Source organism: Anser anser, assembly GCF_964211835.1.
Source record: "Anser anser genome assembly, chromosome: 2".
In the NCBI taxonomy this organism is placed as follows: Eukaryota; Metazoa; Chordata; class Aves; order Anseriformes; family Anatidae; genus Anser; species Anser anser.
This window is the reverse complement of record NC_139721.1, coordinates 16,924,923-16,950,045: the sequence shown is the minus strand read 5'-3', so window position 1 is coordinate 16,950,045 and position 25,123 is coordinate 16,924,923. Positions and strand designations below refer to the sequence as shown.

General features: G+C 36.0%; 1 protein-coding gene across 5 annotated transcripts in view; it reads right to left on the bottom strand.

The window, feature by feature from the left end:
• The window catches only part of CSMD3 (CUB and Sushi multiple domains 3), a 1,012,063-nt gene that overhangs the window by 283,739 nt on the left and 703,201 nt on the right, over positions 1 to 25,123 (bottom strand). For all 5 annotated transcript variants that reach the window (XM_083827432.1, XM_083827428.1, XM_083827429.1 and 2 more), the window contains 4 exons: positions 24,423 to 24,617; positions 18,090 to 18,228; positions 13,441 to 13,628; positions 10,900 to 11,088 (listed from right to left, as the gene is read on the bottom strand). In XM_083827432.1, coding sequence (XP_083683558.1) covers positions 10,900 to 11,088; positions 13,441 to 13,628; positions 18,090 to 18,228; positions 24,423 to 24,617 — 711 coding nt within the window. The remainder of the gene's footprint in view (positions 1 to 10,899; positions 11,089 to 13,440; positions 13,629 to 18,089; positions 18,229 to 24,422; positions 24,618 to 25,123) is intronic.

Sequence of the window (25,123 nt, the reverse complement as noted above, 5' to 3'; positions counted from 1 at the left end):
CCAAACAAAGCCAAGTTGACAGATCTGAAATATAAAATGTGCACTGGTCCTGATAGGATGGCAAACAGCCAGAGCGTATAATATCACAACTAGTATCTGACTCTTTTTTGGAATGCAAAGGAAAACAGAAACACATTAAAATGAAAACAGCAAAAGATACTCTTTATACATTTTTCTAGACTCTATAGGAAACCTTTTCACATTATGATATATGGAGACAGACTAAAACAGGACAGACTAAAATTGTAATGAATAAATAAGCAAATAACTGAAGCACTAGCTTGGTGTTCTAATGTGGAAAATGGCGTACATGAAATGTGTGATGATTTTTTTAATCATCATTTATTGTGTCGCTAACACGGCAATTAATTTCTTCGTTATGGAAGAAAAAGAGCTCAACCAAGACATGCCTTAATCTTTTTATTTATTTATTTATTACTGTGTTTTGTGAGAAGGACAAGGCACAAAAAAAATAAAAAAATATCTGCATGTAATACAGATAGATATCTGGATGTATAGTACAAAGTACCTCTACAGCGTGATAATGGGAAATGATGTAACAGCTTATGAAGTAAGTCTTGGTTAAATGTGATTGAAGATTAAAATTTAGTAGGGGAATTCAGTGAGTAAGCCAGCTGTTCAAGTGAAATAAGATTCTTACAGCACTGGGTTGCTTGAAGACTTTCGTTGTAATGGATCATAACTTCATTCCTTTTGCTCAGTAACAAACCAGTCACAAGGAGGAGTGGCAGTAAGCAAGGCTAGCTTAGAAAATTGCCCTATATATATATATATATATATTTTTTTTTTTTTCCCCAATTTTAGAACCTTTACTCAGGCTACGTATAAGTGTCTCAGTGGGAGGCCATGCTTAAGCCCTGAAATACATAAGTAGTTGCAATGAAAACACCTGACATGTCATTCATAAAATCATCAAGCTCCATTTCAGGTCATATTTCATCCATCTTACTATTTTAAAAAATCATTGTTCCATACTAGAAATAGACTTGTAATTTCTAGCCTAAATTTATTCATGGTTCATTTTCACCCATTTATTCGTATTATAAACTGTCATTATGTTATTTTCCATCTTGGAGACTGACTTTGGAGGGCTGGCAAAGCATGACAGTCTCTGGCCTTGTTTGATTCACTTACATGAGACAAGCTTAATCTACTCTTGAAAGACACATTTTTGGTCTCTATGACCACTGTATTACCTATTCCAAGTACTTACCTATCTTTCTTGTCACAGCCTCTGTGCTACACAAACATATTGCTAGGACACTTTCCAATAAAATGTGGCAGCAGTTAATAAGCAAGGAAGGTAACATTTCTGTTCATAGAAGTTTTTTCCCATTTTTTGCATGTGTCCTCAGTTCTATTTTTTAAATGTTTATGTTTTGCTGCAGAAGTAAGCCTGTATAATCTCTTCCTGCAGAGGTCAATCTGTATATAACACTTTACCACTTCTTTGTAGAAGAACCTCTTACCTCTTCATTTTATTTTATTATTTTATTTTATTTTATTTTATTTTATTTTATTTTATTTTATACCATGAAATAAAACTCAGCACCACTATGTTTTCTATCATCTGAGGTCTTTGAAAAAGGTTTATGACCTATTTTAAAATGATTTATTTATTTTTATGAAACTATTTATTAATTTAAAATTAAATTTATTTTGATGCAACTGAAGTCTACTTCAGAGTCATGAAGGGTATAGCAATAATATGAAGATATCAAGAAGACTAAATGTGAGAAAAAAGGGGTTGACCACATCCAAGGACAGAAAACTGTCAAGAGAACATACTTGTTATTTAAGTAAAGCAAAAGAAAATAATGCACATTCTACATAGATACATGTATCGATGTATTTCAACATATGGTGTTCAATAACAATATAGAAAAAAAAATCACTGACCCATTTTACCTGACTGAAGATTGTGATATTTGTGAATTAGTAATATTTTCCACCTTTTAAACTGATATAACCCACCATTTTCATAGATAAATTTACTTAAAGTTTTTTTCAAAAGACTAGATCTGTCACCAACGACAACATGAAAACTAACATGCAATGCTTTATCACAATTTTCTAAAAAAAAAAAGGAGAGAGAGAGAAAACATACATAAGAATAGAAGCTTTTGAAAGAAAAAAAAAGACTTTTTTTTTTTTTCAGTAAGATGAACTTACTGTAAATACAAATAGATGAAATCTATTTGTTTTCCACAGTGATGGAAGAGAAAGCATAAATTTATAACTGATTAGTAATACTGATTAGTTTTACAACAGGTTTCAAGCATCAGCAAGAAATACTGGTAACTTGCGACTTCAGGAAGAACCACAGAATGGAAAGATAAACCTATTGTATGTGGATGTGTTCGTAGAAATATAAATCTATATATAAATACACATATAAAGAGGTCCCATTGCATTCAGCTGTTTAATTGTCTCTAACTTCCAAACAACAAACTAAATCTAAGTTGATTTTCATTTAATATGAAATCAACTTGCCGAGGCGATCGGCTCCGGGGCAGACGCGTTCTGCAGCGGAGCAGGGGATTGAGACAAGCAGGGCTTTTTTTTCGGCATCAAGGCCACTCGAAGCAGACAAGGAAGCCACAAGGACCCAGCAGCCCTTGTGAGGGAGGTTGATGAGGTGTAGGTGGAGCCAGCAACGCCCCTCTACCCTGACGTTCAAAAGCAGCCCCTAGGGAGCGCGAGCGACCAGGAGCACGGTGAACAGGGCAGGCAAACAGGGCGGGGTGCATCAGAAGGGCAGGGCGTGTCAGTTTGCGCGGCAGTTCACGCAGGCAGGGCGAGCAGGGAGGGCCCCTCGCCGCTCTTCTGCAGCGGTCTTTCCCTTCAGTACTAGTAACCTGCCTGCGAGGAACCTGGCCATGGTATCAACCAGGCAGAAAACCATGGCCTCCGCATCTCTTGTGGCCTCTCCAGCTGCAGTCTGGCAGTCAGGCACACTGGTAATGAGCTAAGGGATGGTATGCTAGAATCAGAGGGACTGTGTGCTAGTGAGGCCCTTCGGTCAGCTACACAAGGTGCTGCGTGTAGGGAGGTGCATTTGAAGTGCTTCTACACAGACTCATGGAGTATGAGGAATAAAATGGATGAGCTAGAAGTCTTGGCCCAGTCCCACAGCTAAGACATCATCGGCATAAGCGAAACCTGTTGGGATGAGTCCTGTGGCTCATGTGTTGCAATAGATGGTTACAGGCTCTTCAAGAGGGATAGGCAGGGTAGGCGAGGTGGCGGGGTGGCAATGTATGTGAAGCATGGGCTGGACTGTGTGGAACTTCAAGCTGGTGATGGCAAAGTTGAGAGCCTCTGGGTAAGGATTAAGGGACAAACAAATAAAGGGGATGTCGTTGTGGGAGCCTGTTACAGACCACCTGGCCAAGACGACAATGCCGATGAATTATCCTTTGCAGAACTAAGAGATGCCTCGAGATCAACTCCCCTTGTCCTAATGGGGGATTTCAACTTGCCAGACGTCAGCTGGGATTACCACACGGCTGACACGAGCAAGTCCAGGAGGTTCATAAAGCACCTAGATGATAACTTCTTGGTGCAGGTGCTAGGGAGCCAACTAGGAAAGGTGCCCTCCTAGATCTGTTGCTGGAGAACAGAGAGGGTCTTGTGGGGGATGTGTGGCAATTGGCGGCCGTCTCGGTCATAGTGACCATGAAGTGGCTGAGTTTAGAATTTATGGTGACAGAAGGAAAACTGTCACCAAAACTTCAGCCCTGGATATGGGGAAACCAGACTTCAGGCTGCTCAGGGAACTAGTCAGCAAGGTCCCCTGGGAAACTGCTTTTGAAGGCATTGGTGTCCATCAGTGCTGGTCAGTCTTTAAGCACTGCCTCCTAAAAGCACAGGATCAGGCGATTCCAAATTATCAGAAGTCAGGCAGGCGGGGCAGAAGGCCGGACTGGCTGACCAGGGAACTTCTACTGGAGCTTAGGTGAAAAAAGAAAGTGTATGGCTGCTGGAAGCAGGGTCAGGCAACGAGGAAGGAATACAGGGATGCTGCTCGTGTTTGTAGGGGGGAAATTTGTGTGGCCAAAGCCCAACTAGAGTTGAAGCTGGCCATGTCTGTGGGAGACAATAAAAAAGTTTTTTTTAGATATGTGAACAGAAAAAGGAGAACCAAAGAAAACATAGGTCCGCTACTAGATGGGGAGGGTCTCCTCACAGACAATGACGCAGGCAAAGCAGAGACGTTTAACGCCTTCTTTGCCTCTGTCTTCAACACTGATGATGGGCTTTGGGACCCAGGGTGCCCTGAGCTGGAGGACCATGACGGTGGGAATGACAAACTCCCAACCGACCCTGAACGTGTGTGGGATTTTCTGCTCCACCTGGATCCATACAAGTCCATGGGTCCGGATGGGATTCATCCCAGGGTGCTTAAAGAGCTGCCTGACGTCATCACGGGACCTCTCTCAATTATTTTTCAACGATCTTGGGAATCTGGAGAGGTCCCATTGGACTGGAAGCTGGCAAATGTTGTGCCAGTTTTCAAGAAGGGTAAGAAAGAAGACCCTAGCAATTACAGGCCTGTCAGTCTCACGTCAGTGCCTGGTAAAATTATGGAGAGGATGATCCTTGAATTTACTGAAGCGCACCTGGGGGACAAGGCAGTCACTGGTCCCAGCCAACATGGGTTCATGAGGGGTAGGTCCTGACTAACAAATTTAACTTCTTTGTATGATAAGATCACCCATCTAGTCAATCAAGGGAAACCAGCTGATGTGATCTTTTTGGACTTCAGCAAAGCTTTTGACTTGGTTTCCCATAGGATCCTACTGGACAAAATGTCCAGCATACAGCTAAACAAAAACATCATACGATGGGTGAGCAATTGGCTGACGGGCAGGGCTCAAAGGGTTGTGGTAAATGGGGCCACATCTGGCTGGAGGATGGTCGCTAGTGGGGTCCCTCAAGGCTCCATTTTAGGGCCAGTCCTCTTCAATGTCTTTATAAATGATTTGGATGTAGGACTAGAAGGTGTTTTGAGCAAATTTGCCAACTACATCAAACTTGGAGGAGTTGTGGACTCGGATGAGGGTGGAAAGGCCTTGCAGAGAGATCTGGACAGATTGGAGAGCCGGGAGATCACCAACCACATGAAGTTTAACAAAAGCAAGTGCCGGGTCCTGCACCTAGGACGGGGCAACCCTGGCTATACGTACAGACTGGGCGACGAGACGCTGGGGAGCAGCCCCGCGGAGAGGGATCTGGGGGTTGTGGTTGACAGCAAGTTGAATATGAGCCAGCAGTGTGCCCTGGCAGCCAGGAGGGCCAACCGTATCCTGGGATGCATCAAGCACGGCATTGCTAGTTGGTCGAGGGAAGCGATTGTCCCGCTCTACTCTGCGCTGGTGCGGCCTCACCTCGAGTACTGTGTGCAGTTCTGGGCACCGCAGTACAAAAAGGACATTAGAGTGTTGGAGAGTGTCCAGAGGAGGGCGACAAAGATGGTGAAGGGCCTAGAGGGGAAGATATATGAGGAGTGGCTGAGGTCACTTGGCCTGTTCAGCCTGGAGAAGAGGAGGCTGAGGGGGGACCTCATCGCGGTCTACAACTTCCTCGCGAGGGAGACTGGAGAGGCAGGTGACCTATCCTCCGCTATCACCAGTGACAGGATCCGTGGGAATGGTGTCAAGCTGAGGCACGGGAAGTTTAGGCTAGACATCAGGAAGAGGTTCTTCACCGAGAGGGTGGTTGCACACTGGAACAGGCTCCCCAGGGAAGTAGTCACTGCACCAAGCCTGTCTGAATTTAAGAAGAGATTGGACTGTGCACTTAGTCACATGGTCTAAGCTTTTGGGCAGACCTGTGCGGTGCCGGGAGTTGGACTTGATGATCCTTATGGGTCCCTTCCAACTCGGGATATTCTATGATTCTCTGATTCTAATATGTAATTTGATTATAGAACAGAAATATAAAGACAGCTAAAAAAAAATGAAACCATGAATTACTATTTGAATCATATACTTTGTTTCATAAATCAAGAAATTTCAGCATCTGGCTTCCCTATCTACAGTAGATGTAATGTGTCTTAAGATGGGATGGATGCAAGGGGTAAAAATAAAATAACGATATAGATGTCCAATGCTTACTAACAGCTTCCTGAAAGAAACTTTGGACTTGAGTTACATTACACAAGAAAATAGCATAATAAAATCTAGATTATTCATAATGAAAGCTGTTATATCTTTATCTCCTTATTTAAATCTAAAACAGATCAGGACATGCCAACTCTTTCCAATTGTAGATTCTACCACACTGAATATTTGGAGTTGAATATATATTTTTAACAGTTGCAATTTTAATAAGATTATTTTTTTTAGCTTAGAGATGCTTTTACAAAAATAATGTAACATCTTTGCCAGATCTCCTGATAGATTCCTCATGACACTGCACAAGTCAGATTTGCTAATTCATTAGAACATCTAGGTGTTTTCATTATAATCATTGAATGTCTTCCATCTAATTTGAATGTTTTTACTTGATGTTCTCTATTTATTCATTTTCTTAAGCAAATAAAGATCAAGTGGGATGACAATATTTATTCCTAATCCAAATACCTAATAAGAATTATTAAGTAATCAATTTCATGTTAAGATGAAGATAAGAAAAAGCACATTATACTCTTAATTATCTAAACTTTTACTATAATTTTTCCTGTCATATTTAACAGGATTAATATAATACTTCGTATATTGTTAATATAGGTTTTCTCACAAATATTCACAGTTTAAAAGCAAATTTCTATTATAATATTCAAACAGAAAGTACACGATGAGACAAAATTTGCCACTTAAGCACTGGGAAGAGTTACAGTTAAATTCAAGGGAGTACTGATAGATACATACCGAGTAAATCATAAATGGATGTTAGATAGGAATGGTATAAATGTAAAACAAGTAACATTTTTCTAAACAAAGCTCAAAAACATCTATTTTCTAGTGCAACTAGAAAACATCTATTTTCTAGTGCAACTATTTTCTGAAGACTATTCATATTCTTATTAGAAAATAACATTTGTTATTTATTTGCATGTTTGTTTTCCTAGGTATTGTACCATGTATTTAGAGCATATAAACCAAACTGCATCTGCAGATGTACTATTTAAGAATAAATAATTATAGAGTAACACAAATAGGTTTTCTCTGTTCTGTGTGGATAAAAATAAACAAACAAAAAGGTGTACTGGGTCGGGCTGGGATGTTAACTTTCCCTGCAGCAGCCCATACGGTGCTGTGCTCTGCACTCGTAGCTAAAACAGCAATGTTATCACACCAGTGTTGTGTCTGCTGCTAAGCAGTGCTGGCACAGCAGCAGGACTCTCTCTAACCCCCCTAGGGGTGGGCAAAAATGTGAGAAAAGAAACATCACTAGGGCAGCTGACCTAAACCAACCAAAGGGATATTCCTTACCATATGATGTCACACTCAGCAATAAAAGGTGGAAAAAGGAGGAAGAGGGGAGGGGTGGGCTCTCGTTGTGAAAATGTCTGTCCTCCTCCCGAACACTGGCTACGTGCGTTGAGGCCCTGCTTCAAGGACGTGGTCAAGCATCGCTCATTTGTGGGAAGTAGAGAGTAATTTCTTTCCTCTGCACTTCCACACATCCTTTACTTGTTTTGTTTAGTTTTCCCTTTCCCCTTCCTTTTCCCCTTTCCTTTTTTCCCCTTTAGTTAAATTGTTAATTGTTTAGTTAAACTGTTTAGTTAAATTGTTTAATTAATAATAATCTTTCCTTAATAATCATTATTTTTTTCTTTTCTTCCCTTTAATTAAATCATCCTTATCTTAACCCGTGAGTTGTTCTTTCCTTTACTTCTTCCCCTCCTCATCTAAGGAGGGGGAGTGAGAAAGCAGTTGTGGTGTTCAGCTGCCTAGCATGGGAAAACCACCACAAAAGGTAAGAGCATTTTACCCACAAGACAAAGAAGGAAAAATATAGCAGAAGTTCAAAAGTTGAGGCCTTCATCACTGCCACTTCTTTTGAAAATAAATAAATAAATATATATATATTGTCAATACAGCTGTCCAGAAATTGGTCACAATTCCCCTGAAGGACTGTTAAAGAATCTTCCTAATAGTCTACAAATTACCTCATTTTTTGAAGAGACTGATGGCTGGACAAAGATCATAAGTTTTATTCTTAGTTTTATGGTTGTGTAACATATTTTAAAACAGTGGTGTTGCTGTCTTGAAAACTGAAAGCAATTCCACTGCTGGAATAAAAGTTTGGACTAAATCATATTCTGATGTCCCTTCCAGCTATAACTCTTTTATGGTCTTGTATGAGAGAATTTGAAAATATTTTTCTTTATTATTCATCTTTGAAAAGCATGAACAGCAATAGATAATATCATCCTCAAAATTTTATATTCAGAGACCTCTAAAATTAATATTTCAGAAATGCTTTGCTATTCTACATATATAAATGTGTGATTGCATGTGTATATATGTATACATACACAGAGCAATGTGCAATACACTGACTGTGCATCCCTTGTCCACACAGATACATGTAAATAGCAAAACTAAGGAAATGACCAATAAAATCCTTCATGTGTATCAATCATTCAGATTTGAATGAATTATACAACCTGTTATAATGATACACCCCTCAGGCTAGTCTTTACAGATGGAGACAGCTGTTTTGTTTGTTCATTTTTAAACCATTATTCTCAGTATCCTCTAAATGTTCCTATAGACAATGAAGTGTGACTTTGTGGATAAGTTTTTTGTGATGCTTATCTGTAATATCCAAACACCTAATGAAAAAACTAGCTTACACTCCTTCAAAGAATACAATCACAATCAATGCAGTCTTCAACTCTGAGGAAGAACTGGGTCTGAAAAATCTATTTTTTTTTCCTATACCTTTCTCCTTGAAAGCACTTGCATTCGTGAGTTGTCAGGTTTTGTTTGCACAATTGTTGCTACATGATGTAATTATCAAAAAGAAATGCTTTTAACTATCTAGAAATAACCCAGCTCCCCAAAAACTGATACAGCAATATAACAAATGAGCAGGAACAGTTACCAATGTGTTTATTAGTGGCATGGTTAATATAAAGCTATCCTCATAGTTTATGAAACCAACAGCCCATTGAGCAAATGCCCTTTTTTCCCTGGAGGTGCAAGGACTGTGGATCCTATATAAAAACATTTCACTAGAGAAGAAATTCAGCAATAAAATTAAAATGAGTTCAACCATGAATTGATTAAATTTACTAGAATAAATGTACTCAATCCTGCCTTTAGAGCATATTTATTCAATGGACAATTGCCATTTAGCGATGTGCTCTAGAGAAAAAAAAACTCATTTACTTAATGAATGTATGCTAGTGCAGCATCTTGAGGAAGAAATTCATCACAATACTTATGTTCATTTCACAGCAGAGCACAGTATTCATAGGGCGTGTGTTAATACTGTTTGTTTTAGATGGTTAGCATGTAGTGCCTATCAACATAAGAAGCCACATCTTCTATTTACAGCCTATCCAGCCAAATATAGCCCCCCTGCCTGTGAGCTATGGGAACTCTGCAATTTCTCATCCCATGAATTAGACTAAGAAACAGAATCATTTAGGTTTGCTGAACAGAGTGCCATTTTCAGGACAGTGATTATTCACTCTCTTTTCTACCACCACAAATTTCTGGTATCATCATACCCTTCCATGTTCAACATAGTCATATATAAAATATGAAGCATTTGCTAACTAATTAAGCTAAAGGCTTAAGGAAGACCCTGCTGTTCAAAGACTCCATAATCTAAAGAATGAAATACAGTGAAAACTATTATATTTACATATGGCAAGTCACACATCCATGATTCAATAAACGCTTTTTAGTCTTCTTTCAAGTTCAGCTTTTACCTTCTGAGTGTTTTGAGACACTAAGAGTTGTTTTAGGAAAATATACTATCACATGCTTTACATAGAATTTATGTATTCAGTAGATTTTTTTTTAATAAATACTAGCTTAGAATTAATTGAGTGAATTATTCCTGATAACATTTTTATCATCAGAAAAGCATGTTCCATATTCAAAGGAAAATATTTATTTTGAGAGGAAAACAACTCAAATATACACCCTAATAAAAATTACAATATACTTTCTTAATATTAAATATAAATGATATTACCCTAAGAGGATAAGTGTCATAAAAATGAATAATTCTCAGAAATTATTAATTTTTCAAGCGATTCTGTAATGACATTCTGGCAACTCCGAAATATATGAAAAAAAAATGTTACTTGATACCATTTTTGTCTCATTTAACAATCATAAGCACAAACATCAAATATCATATGGCACTAATCAGTTCTTACAGTAATTTAAGGGTGACAGGTTTTGTTAACAAATTAGGAACAAAACAGGAAACTGGAGAAAACGCAGTTTTTGAGTCAGGTAAAAATAAACCTCATCTCATGTTTTGTATATCAACACCAAAGACAGATATCCAACCACAAATATTTGTAGTTTGTAACAACTTCTTTACAAGAAAATACACATTAACCTTACGTGCCTTGAACTAACTGGTAATCAGCTAGCTCATGGTAACATATATTCAGATATACATATCTTCAATAATCTTCCGATTTAAAGAATTATAGAATCATAGAATCATTAAGGTTGGAAAAGGCCTCCAAGATCATCTGGTCCAACCATTTATATATCATTCTCTCCTTTTATTACTAAATATCTCATCACATAGACATATATAACCTTCATTTCGTCCAACTGTATTATTTCTTAAAATTAGAGGTTTTATGAGCTCCATTTAAGTCATTTGACTAATATTTTGGCAAAATGTGTAAATTTTAAGGTACTATGTATTTTAACCATTCATTCTTACCATCACAAGTTGGGAGTGGGTGACTCCACCAGTGGTTTTTTTCACACAGCAAAGGCTCCTCATGACTTAGCCTATAACCTGGATCACAACTAAATGAGACAGTGGATCCTATAGAGAAGTCATGTCCATAGCGGCGTCCATGCACCGGTATGCCAGGATCCAAGCAAGAGTAAGTATTAACGGTTACACCTAGATTATAATAAATGAATAAATAAATAAATAAATACATTTAAACCAATTTGTTTGCTTGTTTGCTTGTTTGTTTGTTTGTCTAAGTAATTCCCTGTACTGGGGTGGTGTGGGGCAAGGTTCTATTATAAAGCATTTTCAGTGATTTACAAAGCAATTATAAAGCATTTTCATTGATTTATCCTTGACATTTGTTTCTCTGAGTTACCACTGTAGGTCATTATAGCCAATGAATTGTGTTCTGCTGATATTGCAGACAAAAAACATTGCATAATTTAGTGTAAATTTATGTTGATCCTATCTCAGTAATGTTATGCTATGATTTATAGAAATTGTTTTTATATAAATTATTTTCAAGCCTAATGTTCTTTGATATGTGAGATATTGGGGAGACAAATAAAAATGCAGAAAAAGAAGTAAAGATGAGCTGACTTGATACAGACAATATTTGTATGTGCTAAAAAATTAAACTTTTTACATTATTTTCCATTGAGAATATTAACTTGATTATGAAAGAATTAGGGGAAAACAAAGAACAAAAAACTCTAGGAATATTACTGAGAGTTAACAAATTAGAAGAAACAGTTGGTGTAGGATCTTCTGGGTGTTTTTTCCTTCTACAAAAATTCCTACACATAAGCCTTAGGATATCCTTCCTTACAAAATAATACAGCGTGGAAAGAAAACGATAGCATAAAAAAAATAAAAACATAAAAAAGACATCAGCTTTCAATAGGATGGCTGAAGAGAAAAACACGGAATCATTTAGCATTATTATCATCCAGAAAGAGGAAAACAGAATTGCACTGTACTGGATAATATAAAACAAAGAAGCAATAAAAATTAAACAAAAATAACATGTATACTGAATGTCTGTACATAAACAGAGTATGCTAAGCAGAAAAGCTACTGGAAATAGTTTATTTAGTGTAAAAATTATTAAAGATGCATATTTTTAGAATTCTCTTATAGTATAGTATAAACTGAATTTTCATTCTTCACAAGTTTAAAGCAGAACTCTGGAATGGGGATCAATTTTAATGAAAATGCATTTTATAATGAAATTGAAGAATTCATACGTTTGAAAAGAATATTCAGGTTCCCTTTCAAAATTTAGTTAATTAAAAGAGTAGATATAAAGGCACTTCTAGTAAGTGCAGCTTTCCTCTTTTTGCTGTTCACATTCCTGAAATGTAATTTCTACCATTAAGCATTATATATTTAGCCAATTATTTTAAGAATTAAACGGTCTTTGCTGGGAGCATTAATCTAGTTTTCCTAATGTGTAAGGATAGCTATACCTCAAATTTCATAGAGGATGAGAACTTAACAAAATCATTAGTTCTCCACAATGTAGATGATAAACATGGAAGTACGTGGGTGAAGGCTGAGACAGTAAAGAATTTTGTATCTAATAGTAGATTTGCTGGGATAAAATGCCAGAACTTAACATTTAATGGAGTTCAAAGCAGCCAAAATTTTAAGTGGCAAAGTCCACATATTATATTTAATATCCTTATCATTAGTGATCAGAAATAATGTAAATGGTCAAAAAAATGGTAAAAGATTAAGAACATCTGAAAATTCCTTGGTGGTAGTTCCAACAAGTATGAAATAGAAATAGATAACAATATGTTCTTGATGACAGTAATTACAAAAACTATTTTTCACATGAAAATATGATTTGGTAAAACAAACACATACTTAGAACAACAAAAAGTAAATGACATGATAATATAGCAAGTTACGTGAATTTTACACATTCATAAAAATACGAAATCTTACTGATACTTTCTACAGTGTAGTTTATATGACTGTAATAAGGGAAAAAGAATACTTCTACATAAGATTTATAATCAACAAATCACATACGGGTTTTTAGATCCTTAAAAATCCATAATCGTGCAATTCAGTAATTGTTTTTTCTGCTCATTAATGTAAATCACATTTCCTATTAGCTTTAGAATTTCAGATCCATCAATCAGGACAGTAATTCAGACACTTGCTTTAGAATTTCGTAATTTTCCTGATTTTATGCAGTCTTATACATACAAAAATACATTATATAAAAGGTAAGAATAACAAGACATAATAGCAACATCCAGAAGAAAGGTATTTGCATGCTATTCTTATTTTCTGATTCTTAAAGCACTGAGTACTACAGTAATGACATTAAGTGAAATTACTAGGCATTATTCTGCAGTTTCATATTACCAAACCTTACTCAATTTGAAAAAAATAGGAGGCCTGACTCAGCAGTCTACCAAAGACAGAGCATTTAGACATTTATATTTTTAAGACCATGATAAGCAGAGATGAGGAAATCAAACCACACAGTTCACAATGACTTACTTTCATAATGAATCTTGAATCCATTGTTAGAACGGCTGTTGTCAGTTGTAAAGAGAAGATAAATGAAATTGCTACTGCTAAATAGGAACTGTGGGACCTGAGTACCATTGTAGGATCCCAGAAGTGGAGATAATAAATTTGGTCCATCATGAACTTCCAGAACATCATAATTGAGTTCTGTCTGAAATCTGGAATTGAGGAAACATCCACAGGTACAAATATAAGCAGGTAAACCAAACACATAGCAAGTATGTCACATTTTTAAAACTATTCTTCTTTCCTGACTATAATATTTTAATTATTTCTCCACATATCTACTTTACAATATCAATTATATTATTACATAATTAATACAATAACCACATTTCAGGTTAGTGTCCTGGTAAGATGAGAAATAAGTTTTAACTCCTTGAGCAGGTTTGTATTGCAGAAAAGTAAAAAAAGTAAGAAACTTTTAAAAGAATAATAAAACAATCCTGGCTTGTTAGCAGAGATTAATATTACTTCCATACACTATTTTATATCACATAATGATTTTCAATTATGGAAAAATAAAGTAAATGATATAGAGGTTAGGTTTATATGTTCCTTTATTTTATCTATTCCATTTGGCACAAATATCATCAAAGTACTTTATATTACCAAAAATCATACTCTGACCACCTACCCTCAAAATTGCCTATAAGCAGGGATAGAATCACTTAAATCCTCTTTGATAATCCTGTCACTTTGTGCCAGTCATGGCTCAGTGCAAAGTAGCAGCAGAAGTTAGGTTAAAAATAAATAAATAAATAAATCTTATTTAGAAAGCACTACAAAGTGAAATGTCCCTTTGCAATCTGCATGTGTGCTGTCTTTGTCAAGAAAAAACAGAGTATGACAATGCTGCTAGATACCTCCTTGTTCTTCTTGTTTTTGATGGTATCACCAGTCCCAAACCTCTGTTTGTTATTTTGACATCAGTTTCTCTCTTGCAGTGCTAGATCTTACATTAATCATATTGCTTTAATAGAATCTCTGATGAATTACTGAAAAACCCTTCCAGCATTAGAAAGAAAAACATTAACAACAGGATCCTTCAGATATTCCTAGCTCTCTCTCTGATTCACTTAGATGCCTAATTCAGCTTTGTGAAATCCATTCATGGAATTGCATGACTAACAACAATGTACTGAAGAACTCTGTGTTTCGATATTTATGTCCCAGGCGTCTTAACCTAAAATCTAAAGGAGTCTGGCAAAAGAAGAGAAGCCAAATTAAACCTCCGGAACATGTTTTCTTTTATTTCTGTTCTGATCATATAAATAACATAAAAAGAGTGCAAAGAAATAAAATAATAGGGAGTTAAAAAAATAAAGCAGGATAAGCCTAGAAGCCGGACAGCTGAAAATTTAGGGGAAATGAATGTTGTTTTTTTTTTTGGCTAGTGCCCACATGAGCTCAGAATGATATGTTTCTAAATCAAAAATATTCTTTGCTTCTGTCAGACTACAGTGTTCTTTCCTCCTTAAAAAGCCACTAATCTTAAATTAACCTGGATGCCTTCATTGCTGTGTTAAGTCTATTCTTATGGAGGACTTTCCAATGTTCAGTCAAACGGACAGGAGTGAAACAAACTTTAATACAGAAGGAGATGCACACTTTTTATCTTATTTGACCAGCTAAAGCTGCTCTAATATTTATAACATGCATCTTTGTTTTTGAGACAACCTGTCAACTGTATGTGGTGTTAGGATATAAGCAGAATACCCCAACACACAGTGTATTCTCATTAGTCAAATGTGACTAGTGCTCCAATCAGTAGTTTGCTGATTAACATCCCTAGCATTTAAAGGCTCATAATTAGGCTTCATGATAAACACTTCATTACAATGAAGAATGGCACTCACATTTCTCACTTTCATCATTTCAACTCAGCCTGCATAGCTACTGACTTACAACAGAAATCCAACAGATTATCATAGCTATGACTGTGTAAAAGGAGTATACTTGTCAGACTATTTATTAACAGTCCTGAAGCAAAATATGAAAAAGTCCTTATGAACTCCCTGAAAGCACTAAAAGAAATAGCTATTATTCTCTGTCTGTAGTTCTCTTTCCTTTAAACCTGTGTGTCAGGCTTCATGGCATAGGAACACAATAGTACATACAGGCATCAAATATGGTACCATGCAATGTCTCGAGAGAAACCATGGGAAGATGAGAGATAAAAAAGGGAATATAAGCTGCTGTACAAGTGATAAACTGAAAGTAATGTTAAGGTGTCACTCCGCAGGAAACATGCATAAGAATTTTCCCCATTCTCTTGGAAAATCTAAAAAGAAAGGATATAAAGATGCTAAACGTATAACATATTTACTGAGATATATATATATATATAAAAAAAAAAAATCAAAATCAAAATACTAATGGACCATAGAATTCTGAGTATTTGCACCAAGAAAGGCTAAAAATAATATTCCTCTGTTTTTCAGGACAAAGATGAAATGTTAAGAACTGGACAAAATATGAGTTTTTGTTTGTTTGATTTCTTTACTTTTAAATCACATGGGAAAGCCACTTGAATATAGCTTTAAAGGTGGATATTTAAAAAAAATTAACCTCCAGTCTTTAGGAAAATCCTGCTGAAGGTTTGCAAGTAGAAGGAACAGAATAAGGACAGACTAGAATGATTTTGCAAAATAAGATAATGTATCCATTTCTCAGAATATCAATTTAAATTATAAGGAAAAAATGTCTAAGTAATATATATATGTATATATGTATATATTACACTATGATCATTTATTTCATTATGAGGTTTACATAGTATTTTTTTAATTTACATCCAAACATATATTTCTAAATGCATGAGAGCATACATAGATGTATTTTTACATGCAATCCTGCAAAGAAACACAGAAACACAGACCCCTATATGTAAATAGGGCCTATCTGAATTCACTCTGTTGTATCTCACCAATATAGAAAGCATTCCTATTTATGGCAAGTGACAAGACTGTCTAGAATGAGCATCAATGGAAAATGAGGAAGTGTGACAATGTGATCAGGTTATAAAGAGAACAAGAGCTCCCTCTGTGATATGAAAAGATCACATCTTGTTCTTATTGCTCTTACCTACAAGAGTAATAGAATTTGTGCAATTTTATGACTGGGTTTTAATACATTATAAACCAAAAGTATACACTCAAGACTGACAGATTTAATAAAACCCAGGTGTAAAGAAAGAAAATCCATCTGACACAGAATTTTCAAAAATAAAAAGGCAAATGCTTTTCATTTTGAAATGACTGTCCACAACATAATTTGTTGAAAATGAAATACAGAATTAAAAATAGATTTTTTCAAATGATCTAATATTTTCTCTTTTCAGAAATACGAGTTATTGAAAGTTCTAACATTTTTATTATCACTTTGATTTACAGAATCACTGACATGTCTGAATTTGAATTTGTGCAAAATTTGCTAACTTCTCTTTTCTACTTTAATTAGCAAAAATTTATATTTTAAGCTGATTCACAACACCTGTGTGTTTGGAAGATTAGCTTTCGTTTCATACCAAGGATAGGAAATACTTCTGAAGGATTTATATTACCAGTCCTCTAACTGCATATAACATCATGTAAACATATTATTACAGTGTAAACTTTAACACTAAAAAAAGCTTTTAAAACTATCACAATGAGATTTTTTTCTTACAGAAGATCTTTATTTCCATATCCTGCTTAAAATAAATTTGAAAATGTATTAAAATGAAGCAGTATCTTCTCTTCAGATTGAATGTGACCAGGACCATTCAGAAGATGCTGTATATATAGCAACTGAGAAGTACTTGTATGATATTTGTGCATTATAACTTTTCAAAAGACTTTTTTTTTCTTTTTCTCTTTTTTTACTGGATCATCATCTAATTTCTTAATATTTACAATTAAGAATAATCTAGAATATGCTTAAAATATGTAGAACATATGGAATTTTTTAATTACATTTCTTTTTATGTTTTTTCATAGTGAGTTTAAATTCAACATCCACAGCTTGCTACCATTAGAAACTTAAGGCACCTAACATGTTTCATTCCTTTGAATCAGGAAGGGATGTAACAGGAAAAACTTAGCAAAAGTGAACTGCTGCAGTAATTTGGGGAAACTGTAATTCCATCCTGCAAGCACCACTCCTTTTAGAAAAACAGATCAGATCAGATGACCTCGTAAATATTCATGATGGATTAAAAAAAAAAAAAAGTATTTAATTCAGTTTTGACTGTTAATTCAGATTCTCAGAGTTGAAGATTTCACACATTTCGGAAAGAAAATGGCTTCGTAAGTATAATTTATCACAGTAACACAGTTACAAGCAAATTAAACATGTTAATCTTTATAAAGAGACCAAGCTATTAACTAGGGCAGACAGACTTAATATATGCAAAAGGTAGGAATTTCAAAAGCTTTTCAGTTCATTGAAGTGGAATTTACACTGAAGATAAAATTCATGCTCTGCAGGCACTAACATGTTTTGGAAAATTCTACCCAACAATACAATTACTTGATTTCAGAAAAAGTGAAAATTAAGTTTAGGATAGAGCTAATAAACTATTGCTTCTAATAAAAACAAAACTGAAAATATTAAATAAGAAAAATATTAGCCAAGACCTTTCAAATGTAATTTTGATAGAGTGTCCTGGTTCAGCTTCTATCACCCACTCACAATTCAAGGAGTCTTTATAATACCCAGGCCAGCCTGGAGAGAGGATTACTCCACTGGGAGATGAAAAATGCCCACCACATGGAGCTAAAAATAAAACAAAGACAAAGGTGTAATAACACAAACTTATGATAAGTAATTAATCATTATCGATTTCATTATAGCATATTTATACTTAAATTAAAAAAAATCCATCTGCAGGAAGATGCAACAACACTTGAAGCTGACAAACTCTACAGGGCTTGGAATTAGATGGAGAGGACTGAATTATAGATAAAGAACTGAATTAAGATAAAATTAACATTATTCAGAAAGTGCTGACATAACCTTTTATACTGTATTTTTACAGATACAATACAGTTTACTGTAATAAAGGACATAGAGCAAAACACAGTGTTTAAAACCTGGGATTGTTTCTGCTTTTAATTATGAGCAGAGAGATTTGAAACAAAACAAAACAAAACAACAACAACAACAAAAAAACTATGCAGAAGTTTCAGTTGAATATTAAGCTTGAAATTAATAAAATTTCATTTCAGCTTTGACACAGATCCACTGTGAGATCACATACATTTTATTTGTGAGGTTGGCAGTTCAAATTCCGTATTCATGAAACCGATATACTTACCATTTTTACAAGATTAGCTAATATTTTTGAAGCATTTGGCAAATACATTTTAAATGTTGTAAAATATCCATAGTCAAACAGAACTATTAGAAACAATATGTACTATTTCTCTCTGCAATAGTAAGCAAAGATGAGCTATTAAGACACAACTAAAAATAAAGTATCTGATAATCACATTCAAAGCTTTTTAATGGCTTAATGATGCATTAATTACAGGAATAATCTCCACAGCTGTAGGTCTTGCAGAGATGTCTGCATTCCTGCTCGAGGTGTCACCTAGAGCAGGTTGCCCATGAGCAGGTGCAGATGGTTTCTGAAGACCTCCCAGGAGGAGATCCAAAACTTCTCTGGGAAACCTGTGCCAGTGTTCTACCTCGGCAGTAAAGTGCTTCCTGATGTTCAGTTCCTGTGTTTCAGTTTGTACCCATTGCCTCTTGTTCTGTCACTGGGCACTACCAAAAAGAACCTGGATCCATCCTTTTTGCACTCTCCCTTCAGGTATTTATAGATATTGAACAGATCCACCTTGATTTTCCTCTTCTCCAGGCTGAAGAGTCCCAGCTCCTTCAGACTTTCCTTATAGGGGAGATGCTCCAGTCATCAAATGAGGCATCCTTCATCATCTCAGTCAATGGTCCTTTTTTAGACCCCTTCCAGCATGTCCATGTCTCCCCTGTACACAGTGGAGCACAGAACTGGATGCAGCACTCCAGATGTGGTCTCACTGGGGATGAATAGAGGAGAAGGATCACCCCCTTTGACATGCTGGCAAAATGTTGCCTAATGCAGCCTAGGATACCACTAACCTTCTTTGTGGTGAGTGTACATAGCTGACTCATGTTCAACCTGGTATCCAGGTTCTTTTCTGCCAGGCTACTATCCAGCTGGATGGCCTCCAGCATGTGCTAGTGCCTGACGTTGTTCCTCCCTGAGGACAGGATTTTGCACTTCTCCTTGTTGAACTTCTTGAGATTCTTGTATGCCCATTTCTCCAGCCTGGCGAGGTCCCTCTGGATGGCAGCACAAACTATCAACCACTCCCAGTTTCATGTCATCGGTAAACTTGCTGAGGGTAGACTCTGGCCCATCATCCATAAAGCTATTTATGTATTTAATTATCAGAAGACACATACATTTATTTATTTATTTATTTATTTATTTATTTATTTATTTTGTTTATTATTACTAGTATCATGTAAGTATCCGGTTAGAGGGCAGAAACTTTTGGGGAAAAGAAAGCTGCACTGTAAAGTGTCAGCACTCTTTCAATTCACTCTTTATGCATACAGGGTTACACAATGATGAAAAGAAATCTGCTACATTTTATATGTCTTACTGTATTGTTGGCAAGTCTCTTTACTAAACAGTGCATTTAAAAAAAAAAAGTTTCTTACATTTCATAATTTTTTTATTTATATATATTTTTTTGCTTAGACACCTCATACTGTCTGCAAAGCATTTTTTCCGCTCATTTTGATGAAGCAGCACTGTACATGCTACTGTCTAAATTATTCTGGACTTCTCCATTACAAAAATATTTTAATTTTGTTCCACTTGACACACCTTCAAATTGAAGATCATGAATTATCATATATTTATCTGATCTCTATTTTTCTCAGGAAATTACCAGGGTCCTGTATTGAAATGATGAACTGTTGTAATGAAGCATTTTATATTTTTAAGGACATTTTATATTTTTAATCCCTTCTTTGTCCTACTGTGTGGAAAAATATATATATATATATTCTAAAAGCTATATAACATGTAAAGTTCAGAACTAACTATATTGCAAACATCTCTAAATATGCAATTTTAGAGTTTTAGTCTCCCCAATCCAAACCCCTACCTGCTTGTCTTAAAATATCAATTCTCAAATTATACCTTAAGGTCCTTTTGTCAAACTACCTTCATCAAACACTATCAGTCAAACAGTACAGTATTTAAACTAAGAATTACATCAATAACTGTAAGGTTAACATTAAAACATTAATCATCCCTACATTTTATTGTATGTAACTACTTATGCATATCCAAAATACATATGGAGTTGATATACTACAAAATATACTAACAAGAGTAATACCAGATGGTCTTATCCTGAGCCAGTGTACTACCATAGTTGGCACTTAGTATTGCTAAATTTGTGCAAAGCTCCACTTTATCACTAAATTTACATTAAACTGTTAAAGATTATATTTGGAAAACAGAAAAGAACTCTTACAAAAAATGCTTCTATGAATATTACATTTGAAATAATACATATCTCTTTATTAGATTGTGTAAATTCACTATGATTTCTCTTTGTATGTGGGATCTAACATAATAGTTTTGCTTTGATGTTTTTGTTGTTTTCTGTTGTTTAAAGAAAATCTTTCTTGTCCTTCCCATGATTATGGTTCTTCCTGATGTCTTCAGTGCAAATTCTTTATCTGACATTTACTATCACATGCTGATTTCCCAGATCCAAGAATCCTTCCCTTCAGAATAGCTGGGTGACTGGGCTTATCTTCAAGAGCTTTGCTTTTCACCCCATTTTTTTTTTTTTTTGCATTGAGTTTTAGTCCCTGTTCTTTCTTCCAGTTCTATTTGGTGGTTGACTGGCAGATTTATACCCACTGTCAGTGGGTTAAAAACAGAATACTAGAAATATACCATAACCAGTGTTTGTCATCAAACAGAATATCTTTGTCAAACATGAGCTTATGCCAATTACCAAAAAACAGTCTTAGCCTGATCTACGAATTCCCACAAATTCATTTCTATTTATTTCTATTTCCTTGCATACTAAGGTACGGCAGTTGAGTCAGGAAATTTCTATGCATGAGTATGAGGAAAACTTTGAGGATGACAGGCTAATCAGTGAACAGAACACTTTGTAGGTTCACAGTTCTAGACTTTTTTTTTTTTTTTTTTTCCAAAAGCTTATTACTCATTGTAAGCATTACAGGAGTCATGCAGGTAGACCAAGAGCAGAGCTGCAGTCCATGTGTAGCTGGACTATATTACAAGAGATTATGCGAAAATCCTTCATATGACCCTCACACAAGGAAGATGAAAGACACAGGGACATGAATCCTACATGTAAATGCATAGTGGAATCACAAAATCAGGACTCCTCTGCTAGGTAAATGAAGATAGGAGCCAAGGGTGACAACACACACAGAGGCAGTTAGTGCCCTCACCAACACAGCATCATTGCACACCATCTAGTGCATCTAATGCATGACATTGCTAGTCGGTTGAGGGAAGTGATTCTCCCGCTCTACTCTGCACTGGTGTGGCCTCACCTCGAGTACTGTGTGCAGTTTTGGGCACCGCAGTACAAAAAGTGGAGAGTGTCCAGAGAAGAGCAACTAAGATGGTGAAGGGCCTAGAGGGGAAGACATATGAGGAGTGGCTGAGTTCACTTGGTTTGTTCAGCCTGGAAAAGAGGAGGCTGAGAGGAGACTTCATCGCAGTCTACAGCTTCCTCACGAGGGGGAGTGGAGGGGCAGGCGCCGATCTATTCTCGCTGGTGACCAGTGATAGGACCCGAGGGAATGGAGTCAAGCTGCGACAGGGGAGGCTCAGGCTGGTTATCAGGAAGAGGTTCTTCACTGAGAGGGTGGTCGCGTGCTGGAACAGGCTCCCCAGGGACATAGTCATCGCACCAAGCCTGTCGGAGTTTAAGAAGTGTTTGGACTATGATCTCAGTCATATGGTCTGAATTTTTGGGTAGACCTGTGTGGAGCCAGAAGTTGGACTCAGTGATCCTTGTGGGTCCCTTCCAACTTGGGATATTCTATGATTCTATGATTTGAGTAAGGTGAGAAGGACTAGATTGGTGACAGAAAAAGGGTCTGGTGACATTCAAGTGACTATCAGATGAATGATGAAGCAGGAGTTGAAGGGGCAGGGACTGCCAGCCCCAGGCTGAGCTGAAGTGGGGTCCTGGGCCATGGACAGGGCTGGGGGGAGGCCCCAACAGAGGCTGCGGCAAAGCCTGCCTGTTGGTGCGTCAGGCATATTGCCCTGACAAATGAGTATGCTGACCCTACCCACCTGTACCACATTGATTATTATATGGTTCTCTCCTATAAACTGTAACAGAAGACATTTCTGCAGTGAAGAAAAAACTTCACAGTAGTCACATTCAGTATCTCCTGGTCAGCGTGAGGAGTTCATGTCTTTGACTTGGTATGTATGACAATGAGATGATGAGGTGTGTGAAAGGCAAGCAGACTTGAGCTTATATGAAATGGCATTGTGTTATGAAGTCAATAAAAATTCAAAACACCCCATAAGACCAAATTAATGACAATAATAGCTTACAATTAGATTCATTTGTCTTCAAGCTGTATCTTCAATCTTAAAAATATACTTAATTCTGCAGTAGATAAATACACTTAATTCAAATATACCAGCTTCCCAATCCTAAGGATTCCAGTCTATGTTCCATCTAGAGTCTCAGACCATTTGAGCCATCTGAACCATTTAGAATGTATGGTTCAGACTCTGGTATAGAGATAGACATTTAAAAATATTCCCATTATTTTAAATATTTTATTAGCAGTGCTAAACAGCTCCATAAACACCATAATAAAGTAAGGTCCACGACTGTGTATCATCTAGGGAAACTGACCCATCTTGTATCTATGAAACCATTAGAATTTTGAACTTAAAGTTAACTGGATATGAATAGTATAAGGAGTCACATTCATATATTAAAATTAAGCAAATTTTGTTAGGAAGGCAGTTCAATAGTGAAAATCTGAACTAAGCTTTTATTTAATATAAAACGTAACAGACTGTTTGTAAATCACATATTATATCATCATCGATCAAATTGTATTTTTTAAGAGGTGAAAAGATCTTAAAATACAGGAAATGTAATGAAGCAAATTTTATATTTTTATACCTCTTAGTATAAACAAGTATACGGAAATATTCTTAACATTGTTTTAGAGGTTGTGATGTATGGGAAGTACTTAATTTCTTTAATGAGAAAGATCAATTGTCAAGAGAATCTTCCAGAGGCTATGTGTCATTGTGGATAGAAGAAACATAAATCGTGCAACAGACAACTAAGACCTCTCTAATGGTTTAAAATATCAAGATCTGAAAAGAGATCAGCTTCTCCATTCTAATCTAATATGGCGCTGAGTGCTCACTATTTAAAATCATTTACCTGTCTGAAGTCAGAAGTTAATAATTGTATTTTGAAGAAAACTTTCTAAATGAAACTCGGTGAAAATAACTGAAAAAAAAAAAAGAATTTGAAGGACAAACTTCTTGACTACTAAATACTAAATACGGCGTGGCAAATTGAACTTAGATGTTTCTATTTGGAAACTGAGGAACAGAAATCTTCAATATATTTCAGTCAGATTCAGTGAAAACAGTGATTTTCTTTCCTGCTATTTCTTTCTCCTATATATTGACAAAGCTGATCAGGATACTGATTGGAGTGGAATTTAAAAATGAAGACATCAATATTGTTGGTGTACTGTTAGCACTGAATCTCATTGCTCATGCCTCACTAGACTCCTTATTATGGAGTTGATATTACAGGAGCCTTCTGCTATCCATTATCAAAAGTTTGAATTCCCTTTAGTCACAACTTAAAAGACATTACGCTGAGTCTTCATAAATCAGAAAGAAATATTATACATACCTCCACACTTAGGAATAGGTCCACTCCACATTACTTTTCCATCCACTAACATGCAAGTAATTGTTTCAGTTCCCTGTGTTTTGATAAATCCTTCCTCACAGATAACAGAAATTGAACTCCCCAACTGAAAGTTGTCACCAAAACGCCGGGCATTGATTGGTACTCCAGGATCAGGGCACTCGTTATGTCCAAATGCTATGTAAAAGGTTAAAAAAAAAAAAAAAAAAAAAGGCAGGGGAAGGAAGGAGAGAGGGTAAATAGTGTGATAATTTTTGCAAGTAATTTGTCAGAATTTTACTCTGTCAGTAAAACCGAACCATGTAAGTAAATTTTACTCTGTTAGTAAAACCAAACAATGAGAAAGTAAAGCTTGGCCAACAGCAGAAAATATACACTGGTAGAAAAATTGTCTTAAAATATGATAAAGTTCTGTCAGCATAAATCTCAATTTGGACAGCCATAGTGCTGGCAGACTGTGATGGCTAAGTTCTTCCCAGCGGCCCATCATATCCAGTGACAGAATGGGTGAGAACTTTACATCAGAACAGTAGGGCAGGCGTATGTGATATAATCGATTTATTTGTTTGTTTGTTTTTTAATTTACTGTCATATTCACTACAGCTGCACTGACTTCAGTGTGCCTGATATTTCTATAGTATGTTTTTTTGTTTTGTTTTGTTTTCGCCAAACTAAGAGCTTGT